The sequence below is a fragment of the Streptopelia decaocto genome (genome assembly GCF_964273445.1).
Source record: "Streptopelia decaocto genome assembly, chromosome: 3".
NCBI lineage: Eukaryota > Metazoa > Chordata > Aves > Columbiformes > Columbidae > Streptopelia > Streptopelia decaocto.
In genome coordinates, this window is record NC_138656.1 from 17,308,756 (window position 1) to 17,323,005 (window position 14,250).

Below are 14,250 nucleotides of genomic sequence, written 5' to 3' on the forward strand. Positions count from 1 at the left end.
TTTCCATTAGGTTGTTACAGGATGTACATCCTCTCACTTCTGTTCTTAGGTACAAATTAGGCAAATGTGATAAAGGGTGGAACAGCAACTGTGGTATATAAACCAGCAGTTTTTGTATCTTCTTGCTGTTTGGTACCAAAGCGCCAGCTGTCAAACAACGCGTTAATGCATGTTTCGCTGGTTTGTCCCAGCACTGTGCTCCCGGGTGGGCAGTTCCATTTTCTGTGATGAAACACTTGTTATCAGAGCTGCTGTTTTTCCTGCCTGACAGGATGGAACAGCTGTAGCTGCTTTTCCTGACGGGCGGTGGGAGTTCTGCAGGAGGTATGTGAGGGTCAGGCAGCAAGCTCAGGCAGTTGGTTGTAGTCACACCGTTTCTATGTTGTGTATCTTGCACAGAGGAAGAACCACATGGAAATAAGTTATATCCAAGAGCGCTCTGATTCACTGGTAACTCTTTTCTCCTCCAAGGGTGTCAAGCTGCACCTTCCACAGCTCTGTAGCTGCACCCAGGTCAGCTGGAAGTGGAGTCTCTGGGGCCCAGGTAGCAAAGCCTGCAGGACTTCATTCAGTCCTGTCTGAGGGGCAGCCAAGAGGGCACAGACACCACCTGAGTTGAGGCAGTGTGCTTTCCCTTCAGCTTCAGCTTGCTGCACCCTTCTCCTGAAAGCTCTGCCTGTATGTTAGCACTGCAGGTTACAGGGGCAAGTCAGGACTGTTATCAGTACAGAGCTGAGAATCTTCTGTACCAAAGCAAGAAGCTCTGTAAATTTATGTGGCCTGAAACAGAAATAAATCATGCCCTCCATTCCAGAAGGGATTACTGATGGCTGTCTTCAAGTTGGTGATGTGAAGGGATTTGTGCTTCCTTAAATCCAAGGTAAGTTGCCATAATCCTTTTCTCCAGCTCTTGCAGAAGGACACTTTGTGTCATAAAACAAGATTCTGAAAATAACTGGCAGTGAAGTTTGAAATTAGGTGCTGTCCTGAGGTCTGTGCAATCACAGCCCAGGACTGGTTAGAAAAAAAGACAAATGATCCTCAAAGTCCCCTTAAGCCATAGAAATAAATATTATCTGTTTTATAAATAAATAAAGAGATGGTCTCCAGCAATTCTGTGCTGTCTGTGCAGACTTTGAGGCTTGTCCTTGTGCCACAGCACATTTCTGGGGTCCAGTTTCAGAAAAGGTACTTCCTTAGTGCTCTCAGCAATGACATCTTTCAAAATTTGTTGGACACTGGCTGGGAAGGTCACAGGTGTGACAATAGGACAAGAACTTTCTTGAAGTGTCCTGGGGTGGAGAATTCATTTCTAGAGTTCAGTCCTGTTGGATTCAGGGATAGTTTTCCAGATGTTGACAGTAATGGTTTTCTGGGCAGGAAGCCTGCGTTTTGAAGTGCTGCTATCTAGGAAGATCTGAGGCACAAGGATCCAAAATTGGCACTGCAGATTTTCAAAACATTGCGTAATTTCTCTGAGAGGTTAGCTCTGTTACCTGTGAGTGTTGCATAGGAGGCAAGTCCAGTATTTAAGTCACGGCTTTTAGAGTTCTGGTTTTGCAGAAGCCTTGTCCAACACCAGGTAGAAACGGAAACCATGTCCATGAAAGCCACCCAGCAGAGCACCCACCTGCATCCTTTCTCCTGCCTCGCTGCAGACAGAAAACTCTGGAAAAAAAGGGACATCAGAGCACAGGTTGCCAGCCAGTGCCAGATCCGAACCAGGATGTGGTGGGGGCCCAGGGACTCAAGGTGCTTCTGGGAGGGCAAAGGAGAGCTCCCTTCTCAGGGAAGGGGGGAAATGGAGGAAGAGGAGATACCTGTTCAGGAAAGAGTCTTGTTAACTGAACCACAGATCAGTCTTGCAGGAGAATGAGCATATGGCCAAGCCAGTGCAAGAGAATACGGTTTATAGGTAAGTCAGTCCTCATTTTAAGGAGCATTTCTTGAGAAAGCAGCTACCTGCAGTACCGGAGTGGTACAGAGAGGGGAAAAGAACATTTCAGGGCAGGAGCAACCTCTTCCCATGTTTGTCACAGGACTATAGGGCACTCCACTGTATTAAAATGCAGCTTGTAATTAGACCTACTCAATGTCCACATACAGACTTGAAGAAAAAGGCTGTCTTGGGATATAAATGTTTAAGAATGCAAACACCTAGATTCTCTTCAACCATATACTTTGTTCTCTTTATACTGGCCAGTCTCCTATAGGTAAAGGCCAACTTTGGTGATTTGGCACCTCTCTCTGGAAGAAACTTGGAGATGTGCCGTTTGCAATGCAAACAAGTCAAACTTGCTGCTGCCAGCCAGGAAGGTGACTGTCTCAGTTTAACACCACAACTCCTTTCTCTGTCCTTCTGCAGCTTTACCGAGTAAAAACTGATCTCCAGAGCCATCCCTTGGTTATTATAGAAATGATTTGACGTTGACCCAATCATTACACAGCGCAACACAGAGAAAGCCATTTTATTTGTCTTCATGCCTTGTGGTTCACTACACTTGTTTACAATACAAATACACTATTCAATACAAAATACTCAATGACCATATATTAGTATTTTTCTTTATAGTATCCCTGAAGCCCACAGGCCCTTCCTTTATAAACAACGTTGCATAAACTGCTGTACATGAAACAGACACTCCTATAATGAAGCTTTGTTACTAAAAGAAGCCAGATGCAGACAATTCGGACATTTTCCTGTGATGGGTTTAACTTTGGGACAGACAAACGCTGATGTCTTTGCTGCAGTGAAAAGCTGTTTTATGTTATTCCTATCTCAAGGTTCTTGTCAGCCAGCAGACGGGCTCAGTAACAGGAGCAGACATGCAAAGTTAAGTCCTTCAGAGCCCATTTCACACCTCTTACATCAGGCAGCGTGTGAGCGGCTGCACCCAGCGCTGCTGCGGCTGCTCTGGTGCTGAGCCTGTGGCCTTTGGGCACAGACCGGGGGACACCAAGGGACCCACAGCACCGAGAGGGGCTCAGCCACATTAACGCAGCCCCCTGCTTTCAACCCGTGGTATCAAAACCTCCTTCCTCGCTAGAGCAAAGCCCCTCTCCTGCCACCACTCGAGGAAGCAGAACCACCCAAACTTCTTGCCTCCATTTCCAGGCACAGGATGGAGAAACAAGATTCAGCAGCGAAAAGGAAGATGGAAGGAGAGCTGGAAAGGCAGACAAACAGGCATCCCAACCTCATTTACCTTCAGCAGCTTACAGAATCAGAAACCTACCTAACATTTACAGGAAACAGTTAACTTCCAGGTGGAAATAAACCATTTTCAGGGTATGAGAGTGGCAGCACAGGATTCTCCCAGTCGTGCTTTACATCCTGTAGCTCATACTGTTTCCTGCTGCTCCCCTGCAGAGTGAGGAAGACACATAGGATAAGAATATAATCATTGCCAATGGAAAACATTAAGTCTTAAAAACAAGTTCCTTAAAACTATTTACATTTTCTCAATGAATTATATTTTAAAAAAGTCATAGACAAAAACAGGTAAGAGGGTTAAAATAACTTGATATTTTTTTTCCCTCCTACATCACTGTAAGGGAATTTGGGATTAACACATGCTGGGCTGCTTTGGTCTCGATAGCTCATGGTGACTTAGGCCCCCTCTGTTCCCTGCAGCTCTGAGAACTGAACAGGACACAAATTCAAAATTCCTGGTTTATGACTGGACAAAATGCTGTTGCTAATTGGGTATAGCTATAGAAAGTGTGCTAGAATGAAACTGCTAGAAGCTGGAACACAAGAAACATGGACACTGAACACTTCTAGATGTTGCAAAAGAAATGCTAAAATAAATTCTATCAAGTACCTCCTTGTGCAGAATGTAAGCCAGTCTCCTTACAACTGTGTTGAGTAAGTTACTCAGCTCTTTACACGCACGCCAAGTCTAGAACCTCTGAGCTGCAGTCTGTTGGCCTCCCCCTTCAGCTGCTTTGGGATGCTGTAGTAATGGATTGAGCCTGAGTGTGAATTTTTACTTGAGTGATGGAAGAACTGGGTACCATTAAGAAAAGCTTTCCTCACAGCATCCCAGCCATACCAGTAGAATCTTGCATTGTCACCAAAATCCTGGCAATGCTTTGGCAACAAGTGCTTAAAGTTAAGCAATGCCACTGCAGAACAACCAGGAAACTCTGTGGTGCGGCTGCACACAGGTAGGAGAGCAGCCTTTAGTATAGGCAATTAATTCATGGAAATCATTTGTCATTGATGGCATTAGTTGTTTTCTAAGAAAGAGGACAGGCAAATTCTCCAAGCCTTGTTTTTGAGTGGCAAGATTTGATTAGCATCAATATCTACAAAATGATTTTTGCAAAGTGGGGTACTGTACTTGGACAGCACACAGGGCTACCAGCCTGAATACTTCCTCTGGAAGAGCTCAGAATTTTTTTTTTTTCATATTAAAAATATGCAAAACTAGATTTCTGAATTCCTCTCAATTCCAAGAGTTAATGGGGAGGATTTAAAACAAGCCAACAACACAAAAACCCCACAACAAAGCATTTTACACTGGAGACACTGGCAGGAAGCTTACTGAAGGAACAGGAACAGGATTTAATCTCAATGCACCGTACTCAACAGACTGGAGAATTTCAGCAGTAATTCACCATTTCCCTTGGCCAGAATTATCTCCTCGCGTATTCCATAGGTAAGAAGCAGTAATGTGTTTAGCTCCTCCTTTGTTTGCAACTCCCATTCTTCTAAGAGTATTTCAGTTGAACTTTTGGGATAAAATAACTGCCCAGCACGTCTGGGGCCTTTTACCCCCTTCACTCCCACAAACTTACAATCATCTCTTGCTGCTTGCGCTTTCAACGCTTCTTTAGAAATGCTACTTTTGACATCATAACCTGGCAGCCTATTTGCCTTTGTGCCACATCAGACCTTCTGCCCCAGATCTAAGAATGAATAATTTCCACTAGTCAAACATCACTAACTTTGCAACTTCTTGTGTGTTATTTAAGAACATTCATCAGTATACAGGTCAGATCCTGCCCTCAGTAACATGCAAAAGGCAGGACAGCAAACACTCAGAGTGCTCCTACGCAAAGAAGAGCTAAATAAAACAATGACGAGATTCAGCCCTTTTGAAGATGAGAAAACTGAAATATTTAAATGAAAATTACTATTATATGTGAATAATAGACCAGTGTAACAAACTGTTCTGATAGTGCTTACCTGGTGAATTAATCAGCCTTCCTGAGACTCTGGAAAACTACCCCATTGAGCTTGAATGAGTGGCCCGTGTGACAGGAACACAGTTCTACGCTGGACAGAATCCCTCCCCAGTGGCTGTTCCACAATGGAGCTGCGAGCCTCATCACCTCGCAGATCACAAACACTCTCTTAATGCAGCTAAAGCAGCCTGCACGCAGCAGGAGCAGCCGAGGCGTGTAACCCTCGTGATCCCCACCAAGCTCACGCAGCAGCGTTGGATCACCAGCAGATCAACATGAAATCTGGAGCAGCTCCTGACTCAAGCTTCCTAACAGCAGAGCAGAGCCCCATTAGCCAACCCCCACACTCGGCTTCGGCATTCATCCTAAAAAGGTTTTTAGGTGTGTGTATGAGAGGTGGCAGAAGGGCAGGTTAGGAGAGCACACTACCTCCCCCCTCTTATTTATTATTTTTTTAGAAGAATGGTGGCCCAAACCTAGCCCTCCGATGTCAGTCTGCATGTCTCAAAGGTTAGGAGCAGCACATATGGATTCTGGCTTGTTCCCTTATGAGGACAGGAGCTTACCTCCATGTTTGGATCCAGGGCCAGATTCAGTCGCTTCACTGAAACGAAGAGTCTCAGACTGAAGAACACATCCACATTCCTTTGCTGATGCTCCGTTACACCTATTTCCATGGAAACAGGCATCCCTTTTTTGGACAGCGTTCATGCTAAAACAGCTCCTTGCAACCCTAAGTTGAAGTTACTAATTCACAACTTTACACATGAATTATTTCCTACATCTATGTTTTGACAATACACTTAACTGGAATATTTTTCATGCACAAAGTGTACAAAATGAGTCAATGCAGTGCTTATCTTTAAACCAGTATCATACACTTTTTGTTAAAGAACAAGGGCTCTAAACCTCGCAAACACAGACCGTATCTGGCATCCAGGTTGTGGCACGGTGTAGTCTTCCGCCTTTATGTTGTTGTTTGTACAGGGTACGTCAAAGGCTCTTGTAAACCTCTGAGGTACGTGGGTGGCTGTCCATTTTCAGGGCATGGTGAAAGTTCTTCTCAAGACCATGGTCCTTTAAAACTTCACCTTGGTTCTGCTTGACATGCACAAGTTCCTGATGAAGGACATTCCTACTTTTGTAGGCCAGAAGGAATTTTAAAGGGCTTTACTCAGTTTTAGTTCTTAAGCAAAGGAAAAAAAAAGAAAAAGGAAACAAAACAAAAATCCCCAGCCAAACGCCCTCCCCACTCCCAACCCAGAATCCGCCTCATAGCATCTACACCCATCATCTGTGCTTCCTCTCCTCTCTCTTTCAAGGAATGTGGTATGACCGGTGCATTGCCCTGCCACCATCACCACTGTGCATTCAAGGACTTTTGAAGACCGGACTGTAGCTGGGACACAACTTGGGCATATGCTATCGTGTCACCATTAAGCGCAGTTGTATCCTTTTTCAGTTTGGATGGAGGACGCTCTCCCCAAACCCACTACAACCTCTGGCAGCTGCCGGAGACCTCCAGGTGTTCCACAGCAACCACAGGTTTGGCATGGAAACCCCAGACATGAAATACTTGGTGAGCCGCAGCTTTACACTTAAGCAGAGAATGAACAACTGAGAAAAGCTCACAGGAAGGGCATGACAACAACCATGCGTATGAGTTGATGCAACAGCAGCCGGGCCTTGCAGATAACATCTCTTTCCTGTATCCTCCCTCCCCCTTGGTTCTTTTACTCTGGTGATTTGAAGCTTCTCAGGTCAGTTGAAATTACAGCTTCGAGGGTGGCACTTTCAGAGCAAGCTGGCACAAAATGGAAGGTGGTGCAGCCGGATCCCTTGCTCGTGGTGTGTTGGGTAACAGGACATCTCTTCAAGGCTCAGGGGCCACAGGGGGAAAAGTCAAGAGGGTAGAGGGCTCTCACGGCCCCTGCTGGGTTATGTGGCTCTTGTTTCTAAGGACGGGGTCCTCGTAACTGCTCGTGCAAGGTGGCGTGGAGGCTTCCAAGGGTAAGCCCTGCTGTTGGTACCCATAGTTGACGTTCCCACAGGGGAAGTGGCGGAGCCTAAAGAGAGGCACTTCTTTAACGCTTGCTGTTAGGGAAGATGGCTCCAACAGCAGGGAGGACCCGGGCAGCCGGCCAGTCACAATGTTGGGCCCCACAGTACAGTTTCCTTCCTGTCCCAAATTCTCCCTCTCGGGCATCTCCTTCTCCAGCAGAGAACTGTTCTTGCTGGCCTGCTTCTCCGCAAACCAGGAACCGTAGGTTGGATTCCAGAGGTTGGTGGGCTTGTTTCTGGAGCTCCGGCTTTTGTGCAGCTCAGAAGGAGGATTGGACTGGGCATAGGCCATGTTGATATGTCCCCCCACTGAGGATGACGGCACCTTCCCCGGGACTGGCGGTTCCAAGGCTCCCGCTTTGCCTAGAGCTTTTCCAGCAGCAGTGGCTGATGGCAGGGGTGGTGGAGACGGCAGAGTTTGCTTGTCATCCTTTCTATCTTGGTGTGTGGAGACCAAGAGAGGAGGAATTCCTTCTGGATCGTCAGGGCGCATCGCTACCTTCTCTTCCTCCTCAGCTGATGGGCCGTATTCTACTGGCAAAGCAGTGTTGATGACGTCTGGATCCTGCCGGAGAGAACAATGAGGATTTCTCAAAGCCTGCTGCCGTCACGCATACTCAGACTTGATAATAAACCTGACACGCCTGACAGCTGTCATGCTATGATCACAGAGCATCTTTCCCACCACCCACAGCCCATATTCCATGGCTAGAGGATGCTGACAAAATACAGTTAGCCACGAGATGCAATAGGATACCCTTAAAATTGAACTCTTCAAAAAAAAGCAACCCTAAAACTCATCACAGAACAGCAGAGGCACAAAGCCAATGAAAAACATTTTTTATGTCCAGCCAAATTTCCTGTGGGAATGTTGTTTTGGAATCTATATCGTCTCAAAGTTCATAACATTCTCAGATAATATGAGAAAGTTTCAGCCATGAAAGTATTGCTTCCACACAACAAGGGAGGAATGGGAATGCAGAGAGAAGGCAATACTGGCAGAACCCTTGAATCCTGAATCCATAGGGACTGCGGTCCTGAGCTATTTAAGCAGTTTTGAAAATTAAACTGAGAGAAAAAGTGGTGATCTGAGCAACCTTTAATTATTGTAGATAACATGGCAAGCTATAGATAGCAGAAAACAATGCCTCCCCATCCCAGGATCCAAACACACACGAAAACCAGACCAAGCCTCCCGACCAGAGAGGGAAAGCAAACTGACGGAGGCCAGATTTAGAAAAATGTGTGCAGCTGCAGAAGCCACCTGGAAAAGGTGCTCTAAGCCAGGACCACTTCTGCTCAGTGCTGACCACATGGGAGACATGTATGGGTGCTGGCCTGTCTTAGCTCTTTTGCTTGTTAGAATCTGTGCCTTTAGGAGCAGAACTACAGGTCTACTCTTTGTAAAGCTAAGTTCATGCCTTTTGGCAGTAAAAGACAAGAAGGATCAGCCTCCTGATGGGGTAAATACCCCAGCCACTGGTCCCAGCCTGACACAGTAATGGTCCCAGGCCGACTGCAGAAATGCAGCACTGCCTGCTCATCGCATGTTCTGGCTCACCTAAACTGCTCCTCAACAGGAACCCTCCCCACCCCTCTCAGTCGAGACAAATGAACACTGATACCTGAGTGCAGTACTCAATCCTCTCCAGTATTATGGCAAAATTTGGCCGATCTTCCGGCTGGTGCTGCCAACACTGGGTCATAATGCGGTAACTGGAAGAGCAGAATGGGAGATGCTCATAAATAGCAGATCCTGTTGGTACAGAACAGCAACTTGCTGCAGCCTAGAAACCACACATCACCACTCTGACTTTAATAAATACAAGTGCTCTGCCTTCCCCAGAGTCGACAACTGAGGTGATGGTAACCATGGGAATGTGGCCACCAGTGGGGTGACATCCACAGCACATCAGAGAAATAACCCATCCACCTGAAATCCCTTAGGCAATTCACTAGAGATAGGCAAGGCTACAGGTAATGGAGACCAGTTTTCCCTACCTGTGAAGAACCTCATATATTAGTGGTTTCAGGGCTAACCTAAGACATAGAAATAGGCACCATCTTTGACTGAAAAAGCAGTAGCCAGTAGATCTCAAAGGGGCCCTGAATTCTTCTCCAAAGCACACAGAAAAATTAACTAGCAGAGAAGTCACTGGCACTTAAATTCAATAAGGTAGATCAGTCAAGATAAGATCAATCTTAGAAGTTATTAACTTCTGACTAGAGAACAGCATTCAAACATAACCTTTTTTGTATGAATATATTGAAGTTAAAATCTCATACACAGGGCCAGGGCAGTTTTTAGGTGGATCCATCCTTCCTCCATTGGTTACAAACTCCAGAACCTCCTGGTTGCTTTTGCTAGGGTAGGGCATGTATCCCAAAGAGAATATCTCCCACAGCAGTACGCCAAAGGACCTGAACACAGAGGAGAAGGAAACAAAGTGAAGGATACAGGAATGACCATCACTGAGGGGCAACGCCCCTGGATGCAGCACCGTCAACATTGCTCTCTGTGGTCTGTTCTCAGGCAGCTTGTGGAAATCACCACTGCAGGATTCAGACATAAATAAGCTGCATAGCTGTAACAGTGGACTTCGAGTAATTTAATGAATGCTAATAGTCGACTGTTAAGTGAGTGAAGCCTAGGTAGGTAAATATGGTTGCTTTACCCTTGTACTCAGCACTGTTCAACTAGATGTAACAAATGAGCAAGTCAGGTTATGCTTTTCTGAGACATCAATCCCTGCTGGAGACAGCACTGAGTGGAGCAGTGGCCTGATCACTTACAACAAACTTTCCCTCTTGATTCAGCTACTCTGCATGAAATTACACACCAATGAATACCCACCTGTAGCTCACAGTACAACAATGATGTTCCCCAGGTAATATCACAGTGCTGGGCCTGTGTGGTGTGGCTTGCAAAGCCCTGGGGACAATGGGACAGGACCCCCTCCAAATCTGCTCAGCTGCTTGGAAATCACCCCCTTACTGATTCAAATTGCAAAGCACTATGTGCAGCAATGGGAAACTCTTGAGCTTGGTGCTACAATACGTAGCAGCTCAGCCATAGAGAGCTCATACCTCCACCCCTCTGCCGGGGCCTGCTCTGGAGCTGCGTCCCCTCCGCATACCTCCCCAGCTCTTGCCTCCTGCTCACCCAAATCTCCCTCACCCTCTTGTGGCCACTGGCAACTCAAGAGCTCACAGTGGTGCTGCAGGTCAGGAGAAAGATGAAAGCCACAATACATAAAATCACAGAATAGTTTGGTTTGGAAGGGATCTTCAAAGCTCATCTAGTCCACTCCCCCTGCCATGAGCAGGGACATCTTCAGATCCCCATCCTGCCTGGCCTTGAGTGTCTCCAGGGATGGTGCATCTACCACCTCTCTGGGCAACATCGGCCAGTGTACATGATGCTCTTCTCCCACACTGGCAGGATGGACAGCAGCCTCCCGTTCTGCTTTCCTCAGCATGGAACTAAAACATGTTCCTCCCTGTAGCAGCAAAGCAGCACCTGCATCTGCTTCAACATCCCTTCCCTGCCTGCTCACCTCCCTGGCAGCACCCGCCTTCACACAGGTCTGATCTTTCTGTTCCATTGTCTCCTCCAGGATTAGTGGCTCTGAAAGACCTAGCTTGTCTTTTTAGTAAAGGAGAAATGAACAAGAACATGCATTTTTTACAAAATATTCACACTCTACAAAAGAGGTTACAACACAGACAGACAGACGAGACTAAGAAAGAAAGAAAGCGCACCATGTGTCTGTTTTTGATGTAAATATCCCTTCCATGAAAGCCTCAGGAGGCATCCATTTGACAGGCAACATTGCACACCCCCCCTTCCGATAGTAGCTGGCTCTGCAAAGAACAAACAAAGCAGAGAGTCAGCCAAGAATTCAGAAAATATCATTAATTTAGAATTTTTATAATTGCAAATATCAAAATTATAAGCCAGAGGAGAGACCAATTTAGACAAAAGAGCATGGCACAGCTGAAGAGATCTGCTCCTTCTCACAAAAATAGCGGAAATGGGCAGACCAGGGAATGACTGCTCTCATGTCCCTCGCTTTAGGCCTGATTTGGTGAACCCAAGTTATGGTTACCTGTGTGCACACACCTACTGAATTACTCACACAGTGCTCTGCTGCTGGCAGGGCTATCCTCCTGCACCTCTCAGCCACAGCAAGATCTCCACCTCGCCTCACACATGGTCACCTTGAGCACCCCCACCAAAAATGAACAAAGTCTGTCCCATATGTAGCCAGTCTTAAGAACTGCAAGTGAAATGCAAAACCCTGAGAACCAGGGGTTAATGAGGGGGATGCTTTGCTGTTAGAGGTGGGACAGGAGTACACAAACCACCTCCCATGCTCCTGAGACAGGAAGTACATCCGTCCTTTAGTGTCATCGTCATTTAAAACAAAACCTACAAGCCTCGCATCCCATACTGGCAGCTGCAGGAGGCCGCTTGTGGTATCACTGTTCATAACTACACAGCCAGAGCATCCAAAGGATGTACCTGGACACAGAAACATGTGCAAACTTCAAAGGCATCTTTGAAAACTCAGCACCAAAGCGTTCACCTTGGCAGCTGGTTCTGCTGATTGTGTGACAGATGCTACTTCGTCCCAGCAGAGTCCCATCTGACAGTGTGGCAGAGCGGGGGCTCTTTGTGAAGGGAGAGGGAGGAGGGAAGGAAAAAAAATAAGCGGCTCTGACACACTTGGGCTTTTGCAGGTAGCACTCTGTTTGCATCACCTCAGGTTGTGATACTGTCAGATCTCAAGATAAGCAGAGCTAGGCCTGGCTTAGTAATTGCACAGGAGAATTCCCAAGCAGGTAAAAAAGAAGGCAAGCGACCGGAATAAACAGTGTGGGTGACTGAGAACAAGGCATTCCTTCTTCTGAGTCAGAGTAATATCAGTTCCTCAGCACAGCAGGACAAGGTGCTGCCCTTCTGGAGGTGGCATCTGGAAGACGAGGTATCAAACTCCAGCCCTGAGTGCTCGTGGTCATTAAAGATTTCCTGGCACTTCCTGCAAGAGCAGAGTAGTTAACCCTGCGTCCTGGCTAAATTCCAGTTTGGTTGATTACATTTTCCTGACCTTCCTCTGCACCTTCCTTCTTTATCTGCAGTAAATTGAGGAGATTTACTGATGACATCAAACCAAAGGGGCAGAGGTAGTATCAAGGAGAGAGATTAAACTCAGAATGATTTGGGGCCACAAAAACGATAGGGCACATCAATGCCATTCAGTGTGGAGAAGCTAAAGACAAGAAACTGAGGACATAGTACAAGAGGGAGGAAAAATGCCCTCCATGACCATCAGACTTCATCACCCAGAAGAAAGCTGTCAGGAGTGGGAAAAGTCTGCAGAGCACAGTTAAACTACGCATGAAGACAAACACCAAAAATGCATTAGCTGGGATTCAGCAGGGTGGGATCTCTCCACTCTGCCTTGCTAGCGTCATGCAGAGCAGGGTAGAGCTTGCTCTCCTGCACAAACACCGCTCCTCATTCATTTCAGCCAGCTGCCACTTGCAGATACCCTGGGCTTAGCTCTGCTACCTGTATATATCCCGGGCCATTCCGAAGTCTCCAATTTTAGCCACTCTCCCAGGCCCTCGACAGGTAAGGAGGCAGTTCCTGGCAGCAATATCCCTACAAGGAAAGGGAAGAAAAGCAAGAGAAAGAGAAGAACCACTTAATCATTCAACAATTTTGCAAGCCAAAAAGAAAACAAAGAATAGTAGCTACTTTCCTGAGCTGCAGAGAGCCCACAAAAGCCAGGTAAGTCAGTGTTTAGGGGTAACTAGGGATGTCCCAAATTCCAATCTAGCCCAAAAGCAGGAATAAGTTTGCTTTTTAACATTTCATCTTTAATCTCCATGTAACAACTTTCAGCTGAAAGGATGGGCCCCCATGAGCCTCCCTTCCCACCAGGAGCTATTTTTAAGTCTCTAAGGAGTTGCAAGCAGTGGGGCTGAGTTCAGCAATGTGCCAGTACCAACACTAAGTTGTCTGGGGAATGATCCACTGACCTGTTACTACCATGCTTGTTCAAACATTGTCAAATGGGTGTTGTACTGTCAGGGACAGGATGAACAACAATGTGCAGGTGTTCTGAAGACTGAAGGTACAGGCCTGAATCCGTGTGTGCAGGTAAAGCTCCAGCTTCACCTCTGCTAGGCTGAAGTAAACCTTGAGATCTGAATAATGTGGTGGCATATCTTGTGGGTAACTCTTTCAGAAGAGTGAACTACAATCTCTCTCTACTCATCTCTACATAATGCTCCAGGCAGAATAATGGACATTTGCCAAACACCCTGTTCTGCAGGACCAGGTAATGATAGTCATAAGGTGCTGCACTTCTGGCTGTACCTCCATTCCTCAAGAGGGAGAAGGAAAGGGTTCCAGAATGAGCAGAAAGGCACTAAGCAAAATTTATGACGCGGAGAGCTTTGAAGACTTCTGTCACATGATTGTATTTCCATTTGCAGAGTAGCAAAACAGGCTGCACAAGTGCATACACTGAGACTTTGATAAAACCTCAGTCCTCTGCACCCTGGTTTATAGCAGCCTGTCTCTTAATTGCTTCTATTATTCTGATTTTATCTACCTTGTTTAAAGGCATCCAGCCACTAGAGTGCAGCAGGACATAAACATATCAAGCAGCACATTACGAGTCTGTGCTGGCCTGTATGTAAGCCATGCCCATGCTGACACAGGTGTGTTCACCTACCTGTGAATGAAGTGATTCTCCTCCAGGTACTGACACCCACAAGCGATGTCACGAGCCACATGGAGTAAGTCCAGCATGGAAAGGGAGGAGGGCTGATTCTGCCAAAAGACAAGAGACAAACATGGGTTAAAAGCAAGAACATGACATGATTCATCACTGGTACAGCGCTGGGAACTCTCCAACATGTGACATAGCTCATATGTTAATACACAAAGGGATTGCAAAAATGCACAAGAGAGAGTTCATA

General features: G+C 46.4%; 1 protein-coding gene across 1 annotated transcript in view; it reads right to left on the minus strand.

The window, feature by feature from the left end:
• Window positions 1–7,114: 7,114 nt before the first annotated feature.
• The window catches only part of ALK (ALK receptor tyrosine kinase), a gene marked incomplete at both ends in the record, with an annotated part of 331,753 nt that continues 324,617 nt past the window's right edge, over window positions 7,115–14,250 (minus strand). Inside the window, 6 exons of the mRNA XM_082048887.1 lie at window positions 7,115–7,819; window positions 8,880–8,970; window positions 9,541–9,675; window positions 11,017–11,118; window positions 12,830–12,922; window positions 14,004–14,101. Coding sequence (XP_081905013.1) covers window positions 7,115–7,819; window positions 8,880–8,970; window positions 9,541–9,675; window positions 11,017–11,118; window positions 12,830–12,922; window positions 14,004–14,101 — 1,224 coding nt within the window. The remainder of the gene's footprint in view (window positions 7,820–8,879; window positions 8,971–9,540; window positions 9,676–11,016; window positions 11,119–12,829; window positions 12,923–14,003; window positions 14,102–14,250) is intronic.